The 23,876-nt window shown below is 51.1% G+C and overlaps 1 protein-coding gene across 6 annotated transcripts in view; it reads left to right on the forward strand.

The window, feature by feature from the left end:
- pogzb (pogo transposable element derived with ZNF domain b) overlaps window positions 1–23,876 on the forward strand; it is a 39,186-nt gene that overhangs the window by 5,409 nt on the left and 9,901 nt on the right. For 3 of the 6 annotated variants that reach the window (XM_069184840.1, XM_069184841.1, XM_069184842.1), the window contains exons 2-18: window positions 974–1,101; window positions 2,123–2,335; window positions 4,550–4,812; window positions 5,886–5,994; window positions 7,775–8,059; window positions 10,252–10,347; window positions 11,099–11,290; window positions 13,836–13,927; window positions 14,884–15,242; window positions 16,145–16,299; window positions 17,615–17,715; window positions 18,361–18,507; window positions 19,219–19,353; window positions 20,318–20,532; window positions 21,112–21,252; window positions 21,872–21,931; window positions 23,371–23,483. In XM_069184840.1, the coding sequence (XP_069040941.1) occupies window positions 975–1,101; window positions 2,123–2,335; window positions 4,550–4,812; window positions 5,886–5,994; window positions 7,775–8,059; window positions 10,252–10,347; window positions 11,099–11,290; window positions 13,836–13,927; window positions 14,884–15,242; window positions 16,145–16,299; window positions 17,615–17,715; window positions 18,361–18,507; window positions 19,219–19,353; window positions 20,318–20,532; window positions 21,112–21,252; window positions 21,872–21,931; window positions 23,371–23,483 (2,803 nt within the window). In that variant the 5' untranslated portion in view covers window position 974. The remainder of the gene's footprint in view (window positions 1–973; window positions 1,102–2,122; window positions 2,336–4,549; window positions 4,813–5,885; window positions 5,995–7,774; window positions 8,060–10,251; window positions 10,348–11,098; window positions 11,291–13,835; window positions 13,928–14,883; window positions 15,243–16,144; window positions 16,300–17,614; window positions 17,716–18,360; window positions 18,508–19,218; window positions 19,354–20,317; window positions 20,533–21,111; window positions 21,253–21,871; window positions 21,932–23,370; window positions 23,484–23,876) is intronic. The other 3 variants (XM_069184843.1, XM_069184844.1, XM_069184845.1) reach the window with 3 other exon arrangements.

The raw sequence follows: 23,876 nt of genomic DNA on the forward strand, positions 1-23,876 counted from the left end.
TGTCGCCAGGGCAGCAACGGCAGGGGTTTCTTAGAGCAACGGCGGCGGGTTTTTCAAAAATACGTTCCCCAGGGGATGGGGGTTCGGAGGTTTTGACTCTGCATTTTCACTCTGCTGCGGGTGTGAAGTGCAACACGTTAGTCTCTCTTTCTGCACCTGCAAAAATCGGCTTGTAGGGCAGCCCACCCGGAGGGCAGGGGAGGGGCAGTTTTTCAGACTCTTCTACCACAGAGGCACAGAATTTCAGAACACCGGCAGTTTGGTTAAAAAAGAATAATGATTTCGCTTCCCCCTTGCATTTCCTATTTGAAACAGAGGAGAAGTCCTGCCTCTGACGTGGGGACAGGTTGCCAATCTTCCTCTGGTTTATCCTGCTGGGGGAGAGCCCCACCCCTGCTTCCAGCAGCGAATTGGTTTTCCTGAGAGTCTGTTGTGTTTAGAGCTGCCCTCGCCCCTTCAGACCTGTAAGAGCAGGCGAGATAAAACTTCGGGGTATTGGAGATCGTCCAGGGATGGCTTGGGCAAATCTCTTTTCGTTGCCGCATGTGGTTTGCGGTTTCTCGCCGGGTGGAAGGGCGAAAATGGCACGGTGGCAAATTTGTCTTCTCAAATTTTCAAATTTGCTTATTTGCTGCATCTCTTTTTGACCAACAAGGCTACAAAATGGATCTGCACTTGTATTAACCCTTAACCCCCCCATCATTAATTTCCCCCATTGTCCTTATTTTTTTTTCTGTAATACTTTGTATTGAAGCGACACTAAGTACACTACTAGGGCACTGGTCCCACTTCTGGACCCGTAACTGAAGGGGTTGTGGGTTCAAATCCCGGGTGAGACACAGCTGTTGTGCCCTTTAGCAAGGCACTTCACTTGAATTGGTCCAGTATCGCTGCCAGCTGTGTAAGTGGGTGCAAAGGTAACCGCCCTGCAGAAAAGCAATGTAACTGTGCTTTCATGCCGTGTGCCCTCCAGCATGGCGGACGCGGATCTCTTCATGGAGTGCGAGGAGGAGGAGCTGGAGCCCTGGCAGCAGGTGAACGATGATGTGGAGGACGAGGCCGTGGAAGATGTGAGCGTGATAGAGAGCGGGGCCATCACAGGTGAGCGGGGGGTCACGGGAGCACTAGGGTCACAGGTGAGCGGGGGGTCAAGGGAAGCTGGGCCAGCTCAGGTGAGCGGGGGGTCACGGGAGCACTAGGGTCACAGGTGAGCGGGGGGTCACGGGAGCACTAGGGTCACAGGTGAGCGGGGGGTCACGGGAAGCTGGGCCAGCTCAGGTGAGCGGGGGGTCACGGTAGAGAGGGGCCAGCTCAGGTTAGCAGGGGTCACAGGCGCCCTTCCTCTTTGGTTTTCCTGATTCAAGGATGGCTCATCCAGCCCATTCTGGGAAGATCCCAGAGAGCGTGTGTTCACTGCATGGGTTGGCTCCACATAATGACCAAGCTTGGAAAAACTCCTCCCGCTTGCGTGAAAACGCACACCCTTGTGGTTCCCTCTTGTGTCCTTCGGCTTTCGTCCAGGCTGGGGGGGGGGGCGTCTGGGAGTCCCCCAGGAGAGCTGGAGCCTGTTTGTGGGGAGTCATAGAGTCTGATCTGCTCAGCCTGTCAAGACTACAACCCTCAGCAGGAGCAAGTGGCTGGAAAATGAGACGAGACAAATATTTCCACAAGGGCTCTTTCTCAAAGCTTGGGCAACATCCATTTCTTATTGAGTGGTAGTTAAGATGGGTGATTTCCAGTGAAGGACTAGGGAGCAACCTCTTCAGCATTTACAGTGCTCAACATCCTGCATCCAAGTCATTCTGATAATATTTGTTGAAGATATAAAACGTGTAGGTTATCGTGCAATATTTTATACATGGTAAATTAGACAATAGACAATGTCCATGTTTAGTTCTGCAATGTCTGGCAGAATCTTGACTTTTTTTTGTGCAGCTATATTTCAATTTCCTTTCACCCATTTTGCATTGTGTAAGCAGCTGTTTTAAAAAAAAAAATACAGCGTGCAAAAACAAGATGGTCCACGGTCTGGAAAAAAAGGGGATTTTCATTCCAGAATTGCGGTGGCTCCGACCCTGGACTTGTCTCACGCTGCGTCTCCCCTTCTTTGTGCGCGTTGCAGTGTCGCCCAGCGTTCAGCACCTTGCGAGGGGACTCCCGGCTCCAGGCCCCCTGTCACAGGCCCCTTTGGGGCCCCCTGCTGGGGCTCCGGCGGCTTCGCCCCTCACCGCCCCCGCCCCTGGCCCCCCCGCTGTCATCTCCACGGCTCCACCCGCGGCTTATTCCAGCGACGCGGCCAAGAAGACCCTGGTGACGCTGTTCGCCAACACCAGCTGTGAGTCATCCCGCTAAATAAGTCAGGGTTATTGCCTTGAGCTGATGCCTCCGCTTAGGTGACGCAGGATCATGCAGACCAGCTAGGTGAACGTATACAAAATTACTGCACTATTAACCGATTTAAATCTTTGATACATGTAAAAGAAAAACAACTTATTTTTTTAAAGCATGAATGAGTATGCATGCATACGTGTATGAGAAGGTTGGTCTTGAAACGAAGAGTTATGTACGGTATAAAATAACTGGTGAACATGACTTCGCCAAGGGGTACAGTGCCTTGCGAAAGTATTCGGCCCCCTTGAACTTTTCAACCTTTTGCCACATTTCAGGCTTCAAACATAAAGATATAAATTTTTTATTTTATGTGAAGAATCACCAACAAGTGGGACACAATTGTGAAGTGGAACGAAATCTATTGGATTTTTGAAACTTTTTTAACTAATAAAAAAATGAAAAGTGGGGCGTGCAAAATTATTCGGCCCCCTTGCGTTAATACTTTGTAGAGCCACCTTTTGCTGCGATTACAGCTGCAAGTCGCTTGGGGTATGTCTCTATCAGTTTTGCACATCGAGAGACTGAAATTCTTGCCCATTCTTCCTTGCAAAACAGCTCGAGCTCAGTGAGGTTGGATGGAGAGCGTTTGTGAACAGCAGTTTTCAGCTCTTTCCACAGATTCTCGATTGGATTCAGGTCTGGACTTTGACTTGGCCATTCAAACACCTGGATACGTTTATTTGTGAACCATTCCTTTGTAGATTTTGCTGTATGTTTGGGATCATTGTCTTGTTGGAAGATAAATCTCCGTCCCAGTTTCAGGTCTTTTGCAGACTCCAACAGGTTTTCATCCAGAATGGTCCTGTATTTGGCTGCATCCATCTTCCCCTCAATTTTAACCATCTTCCCTGTCCCTGCTGAAGAAAAGCAGGCCCAAACCATGATGCTGCCACCACCATGTTTGACAGTGGGGATGGTGTGTTGAGGGTGATGAGCTGTGTTGCTTTTACGCCAAACATATCGTTTTGCATTGTGGCCAAAAAGTTCGATTTTGGTTTCATCTGACCAGAGCACCTTCTTCCACATGTTTGGGGTGTCTCCCAGGTGGCTTGTGGCAAACTTTAGACGAGACTTTTTATGGATATCTTTGAGAAATGGCTTTCTTCTTGCCACTCTTCCATAAAGGCCAGATTTGTGCAGTGTAAGACTGATTGTTGTCCTATGGACAGACTCTCCCACCTCAGCTGTAGTTCTCTGCAGTTCATCCAGAGTGATCATGGGCCTCTTGGCTGCATCTCTGATCAGTCTTCTCCTTGTCTGAGCTGAAAGTTTAGAGGGACGGCCAGGTCTTGGTAGATTTGCAGTGGTCTGATACTCCTTCCATTTCAAGATGATCGCTTGCACAGTGCTCCTTGGGATGTTTGAAGCTTGGGAAATCTTTTTGTATCCAAAACCGGCTTTAAACTTCTCCACAACAGTATTACAAACCTGCCTGGTGTGTTCCTTGGTCTTCATGATGCTCTCTGCACTTTCAACAGAACCTTGAGACTATCACAGAGCAGGTGCATTTATACAGAGACTTGATTACACACAGGTGGATTCTATTTATCACCATCAGTCATTTAGGACAACATTGGATCATTCAGAGATCCTCGCTGAACTTCTGGAGTGAGTTTGCTGCACTGAAAGTAAAGGGGCCGAATAATTTTGCACGCCCCACTTTTCATTTTTTTATTAGTTAAAAAAGTTTCAAAAATCCAATAGATTTCGTTCCACTTCACAATTGTGTCCCACTTGTTGGTGATTCTTCACATAAAATAAAAAATTTATATCTTTATGTTTGAAGCCTGAAATGTGGCAAAAGGTTGAAAAGTTAAAGGGGGCCGAATACTTTCGCAAGGCACTGTAAATGCAGATTTTTTTTCCATTTAAAACGGCATGTTTTGCAACAGAAAAATAGCGATTTCTCTTGCACCTGTCACTTAAGAGAAATGTCCAGCAGTATCGTCGTAGTTGTCCCTCTGCAGTCCGTTACCCGGAAGGAGAAATCGCCACTCGTAACCGCGGCATTGAGAGGGGTTTTTAATGGTGAGCACGGAGACGAAGGGCTCTGTGTGCCAGTCGGACTTCTTTGCCAGTCTGTGCCCGCTGTGGGCCCAATGGGTGGTGTGTGTGTGTGTGTCTGCGCTCCGTCAGCGTCTGGTGTCCTGTCTTGCAGCTCCGGTGTCGTCGGGCGTCCCCGCTCCTCCTCCTCCTCCTCCCCCTCCCCCTCCGCCTACCGCGGCCGCCCCGCCCTCGCTGGCGCCCCCTGCCGTCCAGCAGGCTGTGGCCTCGCCGGGGCAGTCGCTCATCCTGACGCAGGGCCCCGGCAACCTCAGCGCGGTGGCCATGTCCCAGATGCTGCAGCCCGTGCAGGTGATACCGACCGCCACGCCCGGCGCCAGCACCACTGCCAGCCAGCCCATCTTCATCGCCACACAGGTACGTGCAGGGCGGCGTGGGCAGTCCGCTGGCACCTCTGCCTCGACGCCATGCGAGCCCCCAGACCTCGGTGCCAAGCTGGCCGCGTGAGCACGAGTGGTCCGTCCGACACGCGCTTGCTTCATAGCGGCCTCGTTCCAACGAGGAAGATGAGGAGGGGGGTGGAGTGATAAAGGGCAGGCAGGGGCACCTCCGTGGCAGTCCTCTGCTCCTCATTCGTGATTTCGGTGCAATTGGCTAACTGATGGCTCGTTATCTGGACGATGGGTCACTTTTGTTCTTCAGTCTTCGTCCCAGCAGAGTACTTGTCAAACCCAGCCCTCGGTGTTTGTGCAACCCAGGTTTCTGGAAATAAGGAAATTCCCTGTGGTCATTATAGTGGGATAACGAGTGCCTTTTAAACCTGGAATTTGCAGTTCATGCTCGCGCATCACTGTAGTGTCCAGTAGTGGGGGCTCCACGACCTTCATCAGAATGGGCACCTGAGTGGGTACCAGGGGCTACTGCGGTGTTTCTCTGATTTGAAGGTCTTCAGAGGTCTGGTTCGTTAGAAAGCCCTGGCCGTCCTGCAGGAAACGTGGGACACGGGGCCAAAGCTCCCCACGGTTCTGTGATTCTCTTAGTCCAGCCTTGCCCATTCTGCAGGGAATTAAAACATGTTGTGGCACAAGACCACACCTGTGCTTTACATCCAGTAATGCTTAAACACCATGAGCCAGGTAGCAGGTGGTTGCCTGCTGTTAGCTGACAGTCTCTACGTCTCCTTATAGGAACATCAGAATTCTGCACCCTTGTTCAGGAGGAACACGAAACGACCAGCTGTTTCTCTGCTCAAATGTTAGTTTCCAGTTTCCACCCTCATCGCCCTTTGTACAGCCATCGTTTTTTTTAACATCCTTAAAGATGCTCATTTTGGGAAGCATGTGATGGCGCTAGGTTTTTGCTGACCAAAGACGCTTCCAAGAAATTGCATCTCGGGGGGGGGAATGAGGCTGTGGCAGCGCATACAGCAAGACAGGGGACTGGTCTGTGGCAGTCGGAACCAGGGCCATTAAACTTGTGCTCTGTTCTAGGGATTCCCTGTGCGGAACGTCAGGCCGGTGCAGAACTCCGTGAATCCGCTGGGGATCGTCCTGAATGTCCAGCAGGGACAGACGGTTCGGCCCATCACCATTGTCCAAGGTACTGCTTGTTGTTTTTTTTTAAGCATGCCTGTTATTCCAGTTTTATTTCCTGGTTTCTGAAAAACCCCTCTCCTTACTGCCATGTGTTTGCCTGCAAGCCATTCCCCTTCAAACAGTTGTGTGTTTTGCATTCATACGTTGTCCTGAAGGATGACTGTTCTGAACCACACGACCTTCAGATTCTTATTGAGCCTTGGGAAGAAAGGTGCTATTATTATGCCAGATCAGTTCATTATTATTTAAAGGGGAACTGCAGCGCTCTTTTTATTTTGGGGTTAGAAAGAAATTGGCATTGATGAGGGCATTTCAGACCACAATAGAAGTAAAATGTGACAAGTAACTTGTAAAACCTCCAAGTTGTATAACAAAACAGATCAAATTTCCAGGTATGCACAGCATATTCTGTGTTTTAGAACGAGGCAACGAAACTTCTGGTGAGCCTTATTACCCTGTCAACAAGCAGGCTTGTGAATACATTGCTTTTAATCCAATAGAAATGTTGCTCTCGATTTCGAGGCGGTTTTGAGGATAAATAGAATTTACTCATTAACTGCACGCAGATCATATTTAAACGCATCTGCTGCACAACCTCTACTTATTTGCTTGTATGTTGCATTACACTAGTCATTACAGCGACTAGTGAGCAGGAAGGGCTGCTTCACGTCACAGTTCGTGGGAACTCTGTCTCGCCCGTGGTGAGACCAGGGGTTTGTGACAACGTGGTGACTTGCAGTATTTCCACCAAATTCAAGATTTTGTGCTTAAATCAGAATTTGTGACTTTTTTTTCTATGCTCTCAATGAATTTATTTTGTTACCGAGATTTAATAACTGGTCTGAGAAATTGGGACTGCAGTTCCCCCTTAAGTTGAAAGGAAAGTTCAGCATGATGCTCCCAACTGTTTTTGTGATGCACAGTGCTCTAAAATCTCACCTGCTACATCAGTAGTGTAATGATCTCAGTATTAAATTAGATTTTCAGTTGTTTAAAGCACTTGGCTCATATCGATTTTCAATAGCTGGATTATGGGACCGGTTTCTACAGATGAGCAACCCTGTTGATTATGTCTTTGCACAGCCTAAACAATAAGTACCAAATTGCACTAACAGTGATGAAAACACTCACGTGAAGGGCTTCCACGTGTGAACACGTGGCTTGACTTCCTGTCATTTGTGACAGGAAGTCAATTTTGGGATTTGGGGAATTTTGGACTTCTATGCGCCCATACTGGTGGGTGCTGACATGCCCATCAACAGGTAACGCATGGCTTTCATTTAATAGATGTGGCAAAAGCCAAAGTGTGGAACAGCATAACGAGGTCTGCCCTGACCACTGGTCTCTGAGAAAGCGAAGACTGCAGGGCCTGAGTTTAGCTGGACTAAGGCAGAAGGCGCAGACCCCAGCGTGCTCACTGCCCAGCCCGTGAGTTTGAGACCCCTGTCGCGGAAGAGATGGGAAATGCATTCTTGTACGGGAAGGCGCCCAGAAGCAGAATGGGGTGACCCACGACCTTTCGGAGTCCTTGGCAAACGGAATTTGACTGGATTCGGGAGAATCCACAGCGACCAAGGCTTTCCAGCAGACGATGGAGTGGAAGATATAAAACCGCATGAAGCCGGTAGTGCACAAGGGGAAAGCAACCAAGCAGCCGTCCTCCAGAAGGACGAGGAGCTGGTCTTTGACCACTAATTCCCTGAAATGAGAATTTGGTCCACAGAGAGTCAGGTGATGATGCTCCTAGCCAACCTGCTCAGCTTCCTGTCCCGTTTGCATTCCAGCCCCTGGCGGTCAGTTCTTTAAGCCGGCAGTGGGGGTGCCCCAGGTGCTGTCCCAGGTGACCCAGGTGCGGCCCGGCACCGCGGTGCCCGGACGGCCGCCCACCAGCACCTACACCACCATGATCCCGGCCACCCTCGCCATCCGCACCACCACGGCCGCCGCCGCCAGCCAGCCCGGCGCCAAGACCATCACCACCGTGACCGCCGCCAGCGCCACCCAGCTGGTCCACTCCTCCGCGCTCTCCTCCCCCACTCAGACCATCGCGGTGCCCACCTCCAAGATCGGTGAGTCTGAGCGAACCAGGCCTCAGCCTGAACGCTGAAACACCTGATGTTGCATGTCGGGGTCAGAGTGGGGGGGCCGTCTCGCGGTGTGGCTCCTCTGTGACTTGTTTCTTCCATTCACCCCTCGAGCGCACAGCAGTACTGGGGTAGAGAGAGAGTATCTGTATTGTCCCTGTGGGGGCAAGTTGTTTTACAGCAGCAGTGTTGGTCTACAGACGGACAGGCACAACAATATACATACATATTTGCAAAGAAAGCCAAGTGGTAAGTAAGGATATGGCAACAGGTATGAGTGAGAACTGGAATCTGGGGAATTTTTTGAGTTGGGGAGTCAGTATCTGCGATCTGATGGGAGTGACTGAAAGTTATTAAACAAGGGGGGTGAAGAATCATTGCAGATGGATTTTTGCTTTACGCAAGACACGTGTACAATAGACGGAGGAGAGGGCTGGGAGATCGCCACCAATGACTTTCTGATAAATTGGGGTACCCCCCCCCCCAAGGCCCGTCCCTGAAGGCCTTCCGTAAATCCACATCCGATTCTGTCAAGGATCGTGAAAGTGGTCTGTTTTGACAATTAAAATTCTCGATTTATAGACTCGTGAGAAGCCCCGTCAGGTTGGAGTCTCAGCAATATGGAAACCACACCAGGTCGGGGTGAAACTGAGCTTGGGGCTAGGCGTTAAAAGCTACTACAACAATCGAGATTAGAAAAATGAAATGGTGATTAAATTATGAACCTCTTTCGAGACGCAGCGTTCAGTGCCCTCGTTCCACTGGGCAGCGGGGGGCCAGACTTGATCTCTCAAGATCAGTCGGCGAATCAACATCGAGCTTCACCCGAAGTGCAGGCGTGACTCCAGGGCGGCAAGACAGTCCTGCAGGTGAAACGGTTTGGACCGCGTTTGAACTGGGAGATGTGCAGTGAGCTCTGCCACCCCGATTTACCAGGATTTGAACCCGGGTCTGGTCGCTGTAATCAGCTTTCCCTGGGATTCCCCAAGCTGGCAGGTGGCATTATTATATATTGGATTTTTTTTTTTGTGGCAGGCAATGGTTCTTTCTACTTTCCTGCTCCCGTGGGCCTGATGAGGCTGTTGAATGTCGGACCTTGTGAAAACATGGAATGGACCTAATGAGCCCCAGTTAACGCTAAAACGAATGCCATTAGACTTTCACAGCAGATCTTAGAACAACATTGAGATTTCTGCCTTTTGAAAATTGTACAGGACCTGTCTTGTCACAGCCTTGAAATGTTCGTGACATTTCCAGAATTCTTTGTTGGAGTCCGGTTTTCAGCCTGGGCCTGTGGGTCTTGCACTGCGCCAGATGATTGACTCAGCGTGCGGGTACATTGGATGGTCTCTGGTCATTCTCACTCCCCTGACTCCGATTTCAGTATTAGAGCCATCACCAGGTGTGTCCAGGGCTTGGGCTTGGAGGGGCTGGTCAGCGTGTCTCCCAGCAGTGGCACAGCCAGTGAAAGCGCCTACCTAAACACCCGATCACGGGTTCGAGCCTGCCTCTAGCTCTGTGACCACGATTCACCAAGCACTTGCATGCCACTGGTTGAGCACCCCTGAGAGGGATGTGCTTTTCCTGTTGTGGGCACTGATCCTGCCGAATGGGGCTGTGTCGACCGTGACATGTTAAAGCACAGGTGGCTCGGAGGAGGCTGATGACTTCACTCTACCCTGTGGGATCATGGGGATTTGTAGCCACAGGCTGAAATGTGTACAAATATGCTATTGGTAGATCCAGGTCTGATGAGGATAGGGGGAAAACATTTTCAATTCTGTATTAACCGTTTATGACCCACTGGGACTTGAAAGTAGATAAACTCCATGAACTTGGAATCCAGGCGTCAAAGAGGAGTAAGGGAAGATGATTTTCAGCACTGCTAGGAGAATCGAGGAGGACGCTGGTCAGCCTTCGTCTCCCTCAGAGCCAGGTGTCGAGGGCAGCCTACAGTATACGAGCACTTCTTACTTTTTTTTTTAAACGCCCAACAAAAACCCAGCCATAAAGAGTTAATAGAAAAGAGGTCGTTTTTGTCCCCCTCCTTTTCTCCAAGACGGCGGCGGGCGGTTTTCCTTCGTGCCGCAGTGAGCCGGGGTAGCATGATGGCGGAGTGAAGCCGGACAGGGCAGCCGGGGCTCGGCGTGTTGTCTGACCTTATCTTTAAATTGCAGCAGCAGGTTTGCAGGAACGGGCAGCCATCAGTCACAGACGATTCCTGATGCAGGGAGACACAGTGCTGGAGGTAATGGAGACGGACAGAGAAAGAGGTAAAAGGTCATGGCTGAACTCCCCACCCGGCCCCCGTTCCCCACAGGCTGCCAGCTCACAGCAGCTCTGGTCGGTCTCCTGCGCACGTCCTGCTGTCCTGGGCTGCGGGGTCCCGGCTCTCGGTGCTCGTTCCCGGTGTAAACGCCGGGTTTAAATTCGACCGTTTAGAACGGATATCCCCCCCCGGATATCTTTCCCTTGCATGACCGCACGGCGCGCGCACACAGACGTGTTATCGCTCGTTATTCCCCGGGCCCGTGGATCAACGGTGGCGAGAGGCACTGTCGTCTTTGGAGTTAGCGGAGGGGCCGATCTGACCCCTCTCCCAGCCCTGCCAGAGGGAGAAGGGGTCGCCTATCATCCACAAAAGCCTTCGATTTTATCGAAATCTCGGAATCGGCACGGAGGTGGTCTGCCCTTAACCCGTCTTAAACGGAGTCTCGGAATCATGGACCCCGGCGTCTTCGGTGTTCCGCCGTAACGTGAAGTTTTTGAGCTTCGGTTTTGTGGAACCGCCAGCCGTCCCGTTGTGCAGGTTTTCTGAGTGGGAGCCCAGAAGCGAGGGGTTAAGATCCCCAGATCCGCACCAGCGTTCCGGAGGCCTTTTGACCAGATGCTGTGAGGTGGGAGAAGTGAGCAGGGGTCCCGGTGGTGGCCCCCCGACCCCCCCCAAGTGCTGGGCAGGAAGAGGTCAAGAGTTGCCCTTCACCTTCCCTGTCGCCTCTCTCCCCTCCCCCTGCCCTGTCGCAGTGAACGTGTGCAACCTGGTGGCAGTGCAGCGCGGGGAGCGCAACGCGGAGGTGCAGAAGCTGGTCAACCTGGTCAACACGGTCAGCCCGGCCCCCTTGGGGCAGCCCCCCCTCCTGCAGGTCTCCATGGCGACCAGCAAGGCCCCCGGCAACGGCCTGGTTGCTACCGTCGCCTCCTCCGACGGCATCAAAGGTCAGCAGGTCAAAAAAGCCCCTTCAGCTGTCCTGTTTTATTTGTCTGTTTACTCACGGGCCAAAAACTTTGGGAACCCTCCCCCCCCAAAAAAAAAAACTGTCTCTTTGGATTGCTTGAAGAGCGGGACACTGAACAGAACCCCCAGATTCTGGAACCGTGGTCAGAAACGCGAAGAGGGCACCGGGTCAATCAGGCCTGTTTGATAGCTGGTGTTTAGTTGAGCCCAGGATCCCCTGCATCTGTTTCTTGAAAAGAACCGGGGTATCGGCTTTGACAACGTATCGGCTGGACAGCTTGCTCCACCCTCCTACCACTCTCCCAGCTCGGCGTTTGTGCCGGGGCTTGAAGCCAGGACCTCATGCATGCAATACCTGCGCTGTCCTCTACATCCCAGTTTCACTGAGCGCCGTGCCTCGGCCGCAGGCTGTCCTGCTGGATTTGGGATACAGAGACCTCAGACCCTTGTGGATACCTGCAGCGTTCAGCTCAATCTCTTCCCGCTGCTCACAGGGACCCAACACATTTTGGGGGGGGGTCCTAATATTTTGGCCAGTGAGCGTATACCTTCCAGATTCCTGGGTTTATTTGTCTCCACCTATAGTTTTCCATCCCAGTCCTGTAGGGCCCGGCATGTCTGCAATTTTTCATTCCAGCTCTGTTCCCTAATGACTGTTAACAGTTGAACTGGAACAATTTCCCAACTTTTTCCAGATCTTCAGGTGCTGCTGCTGTTAAACCTTTATGCCCTGAATGTTTTTTTTTTATAAAAAAAGTAAGAAGTGCTCATATATTGTAGGAAATGCTTCTTTTGAAAAATATTTTCAGTGTCGGCAGTGGGACTTTGAAGTCTCATTAGGTTTTACCACCCGTGTTAAATATTCTGATGTTATTAGGTTGTTAAATGATTGTTTTATCTTTGCATAAAAAAACCTACGTGCGTATATATCAGTTGTACACATTTTCCAAAGCTGATAACTAAACAGTATGAGCTCAAGAATGTGTTCAGTGAGAAAAATAAATATTAATGTGAAACTTGGGAAAAGCTGTTTTATATTTGTGCAAAGGAAATCTTGGTCGCATTCGAGTTGCACGCTCTACAGTTCTTGCTAGTGGTAGACCATTCCCACCTGACTTTGGGAGATGACCCCTGTCCACCTGGCCTCTGCAGTGTGCTGTCGTTGGACCAGGCCCCGCAGACCCAGCAGGCCAGGAGTTCAGAGACTGGTGGCACAGTCAGGTCCGGCCAGGCCATAAAGGGGAAATCCTGCAGACATGCTGGCTCTTGATCATCTTCGATGTTTAAAGCATCTCTTTCTGTTCATGATTATTTTATTTTTTTTGCTCCTTTGCCTAGCAGGCCCCCTTACCTGGGGTCATACTAGTTTTTTTTTTTAACCCAGCACTAACGTGTATATCTGTGCCAAATTAAAGACGCCATGTGGAGCTCTCGGCATCTCAAATGTTCCAGCAGGGGGTGTGTAGATACAGGATCTGCAGCCATAAAGCCAAGTCTTATACAGTTGTGGAATCCAAATATTCCAGGGAGAAAAAGTACGTCTGCCATTGAACACCAAACACAGCACCAAGGGCATAATCTTGTGCTGCAGGGTCTGATTTGTGGCACGTGTATTGGAAAATTAAAGTATATGGATTTTGGGGTATTGATTAAATGTTTTCATGCGTGACTGAGAATTTTCAATCAGATCACTTCATTAGTAGAAGAGTGAACTGGGGAGGCTGTTGAATGTCGGACCTGGTGAAAACACAGGAAGGAACCAATGAGCCCCAGTTAATGCTCAAATTAATACCATTAGCGTTTCAAGGCAAATCCTAGAAACTACATTGAGAGCTAGTTCTTATTTCTGCCTTTTGAAAATCGTACAGGGCCTGTCTTGTCACAGCCTTGAAAACCAAATGTTTGTGAGATTTCCATAATTCCAGAACACTTTGGATCCAATCTGTATCGCTCCCTGAGCAATGGATGTGGGTTCACTACTGGGATTTTTTAAATTGTGAATCGAATAATTAGACTAGGATGAAGTTTATGGGGGTATGGATAGAAATGTTTTACAAAATAACCCCCCCAAACAATGACAGATTCCTACCTTATCTTGAATGAATAAAAATTTAATTCAAAAGAAGCAAGTATTTTGATGCTCAAGTCTTGGGTGAAACCGCCAAAAAAGCATTTCTGCTGAACTCTTCCGTTACTGATTAATGAAACTAGAAAAAGAGCGATTCGTAGTTTCATAACTCGTTATTGTTAGATTCCAGCATTTCCGTTTGTTGATTCTTGAGTGGTCACGTAAGGCTTGAATTGTGTTCTGAGATAATGTGTAGAGTGTAGCATGATGGTATTGGACGTGTTGCCTCCTGGGCTGTTGTGTCACCGTGGCGACGCCCTGACACGCCTCCACACCGCCGCACTCGTGTGTTCGGAGCTGGGGCCCGCGCCTCTTGTCATATAGCGGGAGCCGTGAGTGGAGGTGGTGGGCTAGCTGTGGCACACGGGGGGATAACGATCTGCCGGTCTCGTTCACAGCGGGCCCTGCCCCGGCGGTGCCGGCCTCGAAGATCTGCCCGCGCTGTGGGGCCCAGTTCCGCTTGGTGGAGGCCCTGAGGGGCCACATGTGTGTAAGTAAACTCGGCCTTCCTCCTGCCGGTGGGGGTGGGGGAGAAGAGGCATCTGCAGGTGCAGATCTCCACATCCTGCCTTCAGAGATGAGCCTGCCCGCCCCCCCCCCCAGAATGGCAGGCTCCGAGGTGCGGGGGCCGGGGTCGTGACCACCTGGCTGGCGAGCTCCTGCTGCCAACAAGCATTCTCTCCCCCGTTTTTCACAGCTGGGGAAGATCGTTTCGCTGCCGCCACGGCGCGCCGTTTGTGTGTCCCCTCACAGCAGCCCCGTGCGTCTTGCACCCTTTCTCTTGTGAGCTGCTGCACGGGTCAAAATAGGGTCGTTCTAGCAAAGCGAAGGTGTTCCTCCGAAGACGATCCAGTGCTCTCTTGGGATAGAAAGAAGTAAGATGGGGCGGCTTTCTAGACCATGGAAACTAATAGGGAGGCTTTATATCTGGACGGCTGGACTTTTAAAATCTTTCAAAAAGATTCAACACCGTCAGCAGCTTCCCCAATGGGAAGGGTGTGGTGTGGTGGCTCTGTGGCTCAGGATCTGCGCCTGTGACTGGAAGGTTGCCGGTTCAAATCCCGCGACCGGCAGAGGAATCCTACTCTGTTGGGCCCCTCAGCAAGGCCTACTGTTTGCTAAGAACCACCCGGTATTGACAAATACAGGATAACAAAACGTCCTTAATTGATATTGGGGTGCTGCTAACTGCGTTGGCAGCTGCTCTTGTCCTGAGGTGTTTGTACTTTATCCCTTTCAAATGTACTTGATTTTTGCAGTGTGAAACAGGTGTTCATTTTTGTGTTTATAAATGTTTGTTCTAATTGGATTTCTGGCGTGCTGTTTTTATCTTGCGTCTTCCTCACGTAGCCTTTAGTTCAGTTTAAACTGCCCCCTGGGGTAACTTCAGGCAGTAACCGTACCCAGAGCGGTCTGTGTGTAATACAGAGGTGTCATGTTGTCCAGTTCTGCTGTCCTGAGCTGATGAAGAGCCTGAAAGCCAACGACGCCCAGCGAGTCTTCAATAACGTGACCGGCGCCGCCGCCACCCGCCCCTCCGCTGCCCCGTCCTCCACCCCGTCGGCCCCCCCCGCCTCGCAGGCCAAGCCCGCGCCGGGCCCGAGCCCCTCCGCGGCCCCTGCCACGCCCCCCGCCGCGGACGGCCAGGGCGGCGCGGCGGACGCCCAGGGCAAGCTCATCATGCTGGTGGACGACTTCTACTATGGCAGCGACGAGGGCAGGGTGCGCCAGGTGTCCCGGGAGGGCAAGGAGCCTGTCCCCTTCAAGTGCCTGAACTGCTCCAAGAAGCTGAAGAACAACATCAGGTGAGCCTGCGGCAGTGGAGCACTGTGGGACACGCGGCTGAGCAGGGCGGTACAGCAGGGTGTTGACTGATTAAGAGCACAAGAGCCTCCGAAAGACTCCAGGCTAGAAAATAAAAAAAATACCTTACACTTCCATAGCTCTTCTCTGAACACTCCCCTCAAAGCGCTGCACAGGTAATGGGGATCCCCTCCACCACCACCAGTGTGTATCCCCCACCTGGATGATGCGCCAGTCCCCTCACCACACACCAGCTCTCAGTGGGGAGGAGAGCAGAGAGATGAAGCCAGTTCAGAGAGGGGGGTTATTAGGAAGCCATGATGGGTAAAGACCAGGGGAAATTTTGGCCAGGACACCGGGGTTACACCCCTACTCTTTTCAAGAAACGCCCCAGGATTGTTAATGACCACAGAGAGTCGGGACCTCCTCATCCAAAAGGATGGCACCTCTTCCCACTGTTCCACAGCCTGTGCGTCACTGGGGAAGAGGTCCAAGGAGGCCGAATGATCTCTTATTGAATTCTTTTGTAATGGAGCTGTGTAGAAGAGGCAGTCTGGGGACACTTTTGTTGATTGTCCCAAAGATGTATGGAGAATAATTTCAGTTCTCGCTGAAAACGTCGGGATTGATGGACCTTTTCAAAAGCATTGATTAGATTAATCCAAAGCAAACTGGGCAACACTGTTAACCAAAATCCAGCAACCAGTGTCCTTTACCTAGGCATGGTTACTGTGTGCTGCTGGGTGAAACAGAGCAGGTTGTAAAAGCACGGGATTTGCCACGCACATGAGAACTGCAGGAAATCTGCACTTCGCTAAAAAGGAAGTTGCCCAGCTAGTGCAGGGGAGCGAGCAGGGGGGCGTGTCCCTGCCTGCGTGTGTAACTGCTGTCGCCCCCCCCCCAGGTTCATGAACCACATGAAGCACCACGTGGAGCTGGACCAGCAGACCGGCGAGGTGGACACGCACACCAGCTGCCAGCACTGCTACCGCCAGTTCCCCACGCCCTTCCAGCTGCAGTGCCACCTCGAGAGCGTGCACAGCCACTGCGAGTCCACGAGTGCGTAGGCCCGCCGCCGACCCAGGACCCCGCTGGCAAGGCAGCTCCAGCTGTGGTTCTTCAGCTTTGTTTTTGCTCTCCCGTGTGAAGGGCTCCTGCATGCTCCATGTGTTCTTACTTGGCCTTGTTAGATGACACAGAATTGAGGGACGGCTCAGAGATTCAGAAAGGCTCCATCTGTAACATCTCTTGCATTTGCCCCTGTGCCCGTAAGCCTTATAGAAAATCCCTCCTTGAAGGACGTCTGCCCTTAACAATTAGTATAGGAGTAGCTTCCGTGTCAGTAGGTGAACACAAGGAATGACGTTGAGCGCCATGCAATCTGTAAAGAGCATGGGCTATGATATGTTGAAGCATATCGCACCGAAAGCGGAACTAAATCTTAAGCCTGAGTCTTAAAAGTAAAGGTCTGGTTTGCATAGATCTACAGGTATACATTTTTATAAATTGTCCTGCTTTGGTTGAGAAGCAGGATTCCCCTAAGGAAGTCATTTCTCTAATGTAGGTCAGAACCTGTATTTATTGAACCGGTTATTCTTCATCGAAGCCCTCCTGGTTCAAGAATCGGTCTCTTTGTCCTCCAGTGCACTGACTTAGTCAGTATAAAGAATTGTCTTTTAGATAAGTGGGGAAACCTGCACAAGAGAAAACAAGACGTATTTGTTTACTCACAGAGGTGCAGGTGACCTGCAGAGGTCTGGAATAAAAATCCCAACGATTACTGTTGAAGTCAGTAGCTTCCTTAAGAAAAAGCCAGGAATCCTGTCCCGGCTAGTATCCTGCTGCCATTCACCTGAGCCAGATTCTTATTCCTCTCTTTTTAGACCCAACAAAGAAAATGTGTTTTCTGTACCTAAATGTTATGCTGTAGAAAGCTGCAGAGTGTTCCATGTCTGAAGTGGATGGGTTGAGCTGGAAAAGAATTAATTGGCAGACTCTGAATCTGATTCATATTTGTAATACTTCATGTTTTGTGATGTCTGGCAGCTTTATGTCTGATATTCTCTGTATGTTTAAAAAAAATACTAAAATAAAGGAAATGAAAAGGGAATGGTTAGACGGCCAGGTGGAGGAGCAGTTAGGGTTCGGGCTCGAAACTGGAAGATTGGGAGGGCACTGCTGTTGTATGCAGGAGCAACTCAGGCAAAGGAAAACAACTGGGTGCAAATGTTAAGATATCTTCATATGTGTGATGAGTTGGAGTGCTGGTTAACGTCACCTGGAATAGTTCTCTAGTGGAATTAAGCTAGCACACATCAAACGAAACGGTCGAAATGATGGTTATCGATGTCTTGTTTTTTTTGTACCCCTGCAGCAAAATGTAAGATCTGCGAGTGGGCCTTCGAGTCGGAGCCCGTGTTCCTGCAGCACATGAAGAACACGCATAAGCCGGGCGAGATGCCCTATGTCTGTCAGGTAAGAACACACCTGTCTTACCTGGGCGTTTTGGGATGTTCCAGAAAGGATTGCGCTGCCCTGACTTGAGCCGCTAAATTAGCTCAGGATCTGAAAGGTACATTATACACAGGCAGGTAAAAATAACGTAATCCCAGTAGGCGCAACGGAGGAAGTGTTACAAACCAGAGGAAACCATGTGGCCCATCTCTCCTGTTAAGTGGGTCGTGGTTAATTGGTTCCAGGTTCTCGTCCTTGATGCTTCCTGAAAGACACAAGGGTCTTGGCTTGAACTGCATGGCTAGCTTGTTCCAGACCTCCAAAACGCTTGGTGTGAAGAAGCTTGGAAGTGAAGAAGATGCTTAGGTTCATTCAGAAATCCCCTGGCTTCATTTAGTCGATCCCTTGACCCTGAATAACTGTATCGGGTCGCTCGCTCTTCCCTGTTCGGGGCTAAAGGTCATGGCCAGGTGTTTCTGCTCATGCTCCCAGGTCCTTGTTTGACTGGTGGTCCTGAAGTAGCACCCTGGGGTCAGGTCCTTGTCTGTTCTGTTCCATGAATCATAATCGCCGGATTATCTCGCAACTGAAGAGATTCAGTTCCTCTGACCTGCCTCGCTGATCCTTGCCGGTTTTGTCACCCCCCTGTGTCCCCTGCTCTCCCAGGTCTGCGATTTCCGCTCCTCCTACTACTCGGAGGTGGATGCCCACTTCCGCGCCCAGCACGAGGACACCAAGAACCTGCTGTGCCTGTACTGCCTGAAGGTGTTCAAGAACGGCAGCGCCTTCCAGCAGCACTTCTTCCGGCACCAGGTAACCACGAGCTCATCGTCCCGCGGGACGGGCGCGCATCGGGGACACCACCCTGCAGGACAACCCGCCCCCAAAAGATACAAACATGCAGCGCTTGGCAGATCTGCTCACCTTGCTTGTGGGGGAAAATTCTTTCAGTAGTGTTCATTTTGTACTCGCGCGGCTCGGCTTTGTCTGTTGTCCGGCTCGTGGGTTCATGAAGCCTGGATTATCCGTGCTGCTCGGGGAGAGGGAGGAAGGACCAGCTCCTCCGGTCTCCGTCCAGACTGCGGCTCTCAAAGCTTCCTGCTTCAGCCTGGGAACGGCACTTCGCAGCCACCACTGGGATCCGCCAGGCTGCAGTGCACTATGGGAAGGGCTAATCTGGCACTAGTGTCACGTGCTACACAGTCCTGGAGAGACAGATGCATGCAGTACAGTTAGTATTGCATGCATCTCCAGCCCTGCTCCCAGTACAGCAGGTATTCATAGGCCACACGTCATCACCCGTTTCTAAAGTTGTGGAGCCTTCTAAGTTTTTCCCAGTGATTTGTTGTAGACTGGGGTGTCCTGTCCAGGTCCAGGATGGCCCACTGTGCCAGTAACTCAAATCAGCTCAATGCAGCTCTGAAGAGACCTAGAAGTCCTGCAGACACACTGGTCCCCCAGAACCAGGACTGCACAAGAAACCTGCAATTTGTGTAAGAGTTTCTTTTTGCCTTTGTGCCGTAGAAAAAGAGCGTCTATCACTGCAACAAGTGCCGACTACAGTTCCTCTTCACCAAGGACAAAATTGAGCACAAGCTCCATCACCACAAGACCTTCCGGAAACCCAAACAGCTGGAGGGGCTGAAGCCCGGGACCAAGGTAAGCTCCGGCCCAGCGGCTCTCGGCGCCGCGCGGGCTGACGCATGTCTGTGAGAGTGTCCCGTGGGCTTCTGGCCTCGGCCATACGGGGCTCGTTACACGTGGGCCAGCTCTGGCCTCAGGCAGCGATGTTGAGAACAGCACAGGAAGATTTTTTCATTCTCTTCAGTAGAGCTAGGCTGGGTACTCTTCTCCTTAAATCTGGAAATGCATTGATATTTGATCTGACTTGAGTAATTCCCAATCTATATGCATCCACGTGCTCTTCCAGTAAATTCAGATTTTATTTATCTCTTCTGTCTCCCTTTCGCTCTGAATAACTAAGCCTTGCAGCCATTAAAGTGTGTTTTGCTGCCATTTTTTTTTTTAATGGAAAAGGAGTTTTCTAGTAGCTTGTAATAAAGCTCCTTTTCACTTTTTATTTTTTTCCACCTGCAACAGTCTTAGATTGAAGAATGGGGATTCCTCAGACAGCCAAAGTGAAACCTTCTGTCTTAAGAGTGCAAGGAAGGTCACAAGCTTGAGGAGGCTGTTCAGCCACTCAGCTGATCTGAGAATCTCGCCAACCAGCTGTTTCTTGAAATATGGCTTCAACAATAATAATAATAATAATTGCTTACACTTATATAGCGCTTTTTCTGGACAATCCACTCAAAGCGCTTTACGAGTAATGGGGACTCCCCTCCACCACCACCAATGTGCAGCCCCACCTGGATGATGTGACGGCAGCCATAGTGCGCCAGAACGCTCACCACACATCAGCTATCAGCTGTATAGCTTGTTCCACACTCCCATGAAGTCGCCACTGCTAAATGGTGTTCAATTTTCCCGTAAGACGAAATCAGAATTGGTAAAGCTTATGATGAGTGTTGTTGATCAGCCACATTCACCCCTGTTGTTTCTGCTGCTGCTGTCGTTGAGTTGAGATATTCCTCAGCCCAGCCTGTCCGTGCTCCTCCGCCAGGTGACCATCCGGGCGTACGCCGTGCAGACCAAGGTGGCCGGTGCGCCCAAGAACGCCCCCGCGCTGCCGCCCCCGGCCCAGCCCCTGGAGGCGGAAAGCCTGCCCCCCAAGCCCGCCGACCCCCCCTCGGGGCTGAGCCCCGCGCAGAAACCCGCCGCCAAGAAGAAGACCGTCAGTAAGATGCTGGAGCTGCTGTCCAAGTTCCAGGAGCAGAGGTGCGGGGGGGTATCTTGGAGGCGTGGGGGTGGGGGGGGGGTATGTTGTGGACAAGACAGGAGTGCAGCGTCCCCCAGTACACAGCCGACTCCTGTGGTCTCCAGCTCGGCTGAGGCATTGATCTTGGGTCAGGATTTACCACCACCCTGTAAACTGTCTCGAAACTGTCCCGGCGAACACAGTCACGCCGTCCCTGAGCTGTGAGAGGTCGATCCTTGGAAACGTGCGGAAGACCGTATCCCTCCGGCCTACCAGTCCAGCCCAGGAGGAGGGGGGGACACGGCGCCCTTTTCTATGGGCTGGACCTCGCTGCCGGCAGGTCTCTCTCAGAACTGTCCCGTAAACACAGTCACATGGTCCCCAAAGATCCTTGGAAACACACTGATGAATATATTTTGGAAGAGCTGTGTTTGATCATTCATGGCCTCGCCTGGTTCTTGCCGGGTTTAAGAAGTGTGCAGGATTTTAGCCACAGTGTGGAGAACACAGGTTTATTTTCAGATTACGCACCTGTTCTGCACTCTTTGACGGCTGTTGTGTGTTTTTTTTTTCCTTCCTGTTGTTGTTGTCCTCTCCAGGCCTCCGCTGGGCAAGCAGACGTGCCTGGAGTGCAGCTTCGACATTCCCGATTTCCCCAACCACTTCCCCACCTACGTGCACTGCTCGCTGTGCCGCTACAGCACCTGCTGCTCCCGGGCCTACGCCAACCACATGATCAAGTGAGTCTGGGCCAGCAGGGGGCGCTGCGCGTGGGCTTACCTTGTGTTCTCGTCCGAGGGGCGAGGGTAGGGGGGGGAGGGCTCTCGTCCGAGGGGCGAGGGTAGGGGGGGGAGGGCTCTCGTCCGAGGGGAGAGGGGTGAGGTTGGGGGGTGAGGGCTCTCGTCCGAGGGGTGAGGGGCGAGGGTAGGGGGGTGAGGGCTCTCCTCCGAGGGGCGAGGGGTGAGGTTGGGGGGTGAGGGCTCTCGTCCGAGGGGAGAGGGGAGAGGGGTGAGGGGAGAGGGGAGAGGGGTGAGGTAGCGGGGTGAGGGCTCTCGTGCGAGGGGTGAGGTAGGGGGGCGAGGGCTCTCGCCCTTGGGGTATAGCCGTGTTTCTGATCTGTTCTAATCAGTGAAGCGGTGCCCCTGCTTAAAACTGAGGGGCTGGTTCTGACTTTTCATTGCCTCGGCTCCCTCGTGCGTCTTGGCAAGTCCTGCGATTTCTCTTCTCCGAGCGCTTAGAGTCTGTTCATGGCAGTTAATCCTTTTCATCCTCACAGGGGATCCTCCAGCCTGAAAATAAGAGAGAAAACAGGAGTGTGAGATGTTAACTTGTAGCATTTCTCTCGTTGTGTCTTTGCAGCAACCACGTGCCCCGCAAGAGTCCCAAGTACCTGGCCTTGTACAAGAAGCCCGCCCCGAGGTAACATGGGGGCTCGGTTCCCCCGATCATTTCCCCTCTTTCACAGGCTACTGCACGGCTTCACCCTCTGGGGGTTCAAAATCAAATTGTGGGCATTTGGCAAAACAGAAAAATATTTTTCTGACAGCTTCTGGATTTCCCAGCTGGTACTGCACGTCTGGCGGTTTGGTCAAGAGTGGGTAATTGATACAAGGATCTCGCCCAGAAGCCAGTGCGTCGGTTTCATCAACATGGCTGGGCTGCTTGTTCCACACTCCCGCCGCTCGTAGTGCCTCCTGTTTTCGGTTTCAAATGGCAGGGCCGCATAGTTTTCCCTTGAGACCTCTGCTTGCGTGTCGGCGGCGTTCAGAAGAAGTCCGCGGGGTGTGGGATGAGTCCGGGCGCAGACGGAGACCCCCGAGACCCCCGCCCCCACAGGCTTCCGCAGGGAATCGCAGCTGTAAACCGAGGGGCCAGCAGCTGAAAGAAAAACCTTTATTGAAATGTCACCTCAATATCCAAAAACAAATTTCAGAAACAAATCGACCTTCTGTCTGGGTTTTTTCTAGTACTACAATAAAACTTTTTTGGGGGTTATAGACAGAGTCAACGAGACAAGAAATATGAGTTTATTGACTCTTAATTTGGGTCATTTAACAGCGTACGGTAAATATACTGATATTCCAAATGCTCTGTTTTTCAACATTACTGCAAAATATAGGTCTTATTCAAACTATTAACCTACAGGCTATTTCCATTTGCAATATGGAAATATAATATTTCATTTAAATATTTGATTCTCAATCTTTGTCAGGTGGAGGTGAAAAACTTCAGGACGTGATTATAGATTCTGTTGATATCTTCTGTATAAGATCAATTAAGTGCATTTAACACAAGCTTAGAGAAGTGCAAAAAATTAAGTCTACTAATTATTTATTTCATTTAATTTTATGATTAGGTCTTTTCATTAGGAAAGTCAGATGGCTCTGCTATAAAAGTGCTTTTAAGGGAGGTCCCTTTTCAGGCCATAAAGGCCCATGGGGGAATGGGGGGCAAGGGGCCCCAATTTGTCTTGCCCATCTGACACTGGAGGTGCAGGTGATGTAGCTACGTTGTGAAGCATTTTCTAAAAGGTCATTGCCAGCCTCTAGATCCAGTTTTCCCCACCCCTGGTGCCCAAGAGCAACAGTCCAGCAGGTTTTCCCCAGATGACCAGCTGCTTCACGCACGTGTGCAGGAGGGTGGAGCAGGTGCAGCTGAGCCGGACCCTTGCCTGAGGTCTCGGATGCTGACGATTGAAGGAGAACCTGCAGGGCTGTGGCCTCAGATCAAGGGTTTAGCAAAGGAAGCCCTGCTCTGCCCTTCAGCATCGCGGCACAAAAGGGAAATTCTTTGCCCAATGTCTTCTTTTTTTTTTTCCTCTCTTTCTCTCTCTCTCTCTCTCCTTCCTCTCGCTGCAGCTGGGTGAAAATGGCCTGTTCGTCCTGCTCGTACCAGACCAATGTCGGGGACCTGATGGCCAAGCACCTGGTCCAGCACCCCAGCCACAGCTTCAGCCTCTGCACCCTGGAAGGTAGGTGGGTGTTCCCGTCCTCCCTGGGGGGGGGGGGCACGTGGCCGTGCGCTTTCAGTCTGAGCGGAAGACACCGCGTCTCCGGGGAGACTTGAGCGGACCCCACCTTTAAGGTTCCTTATCTGATGAGGCATCCCTTGGCACCGTCGTTTCATTCGTCACAGTGGAGGCGAATCACTTTATTCTGCAAATGGCAAATTTCTTTTTTTTTTTTACAAGCACACTACTTAAAGTCCCTTTTTTGAACTGACAATTGCAGGTTTGCAGTGAGAGACCGTGAAACCCCTCAGATTCTGGGTTCTTCCGTACCTCTGTCCTTCTTCTTTTAGAATAACACATTCTCGGGCCTTCCTCTGAGGAACTCTGTGGAAGGACACAATTTGATGACTGACT

This window comes from Lepisosteus oculatus, chromosome 27, assembly GCF_040954835.1.
Source record: "Lepisosteus oculatus isolate fLepOcu1 chromosome 27, fLepOcu1.hap2, whole genome shotgun sequence".
Lineage (NCBI taxonomy): Eukaryota > Metazoa > Chordata > Actinopteri > Semionotiformes > Lepisosteidae > Lepisosteus > Lepisosteus oculatus.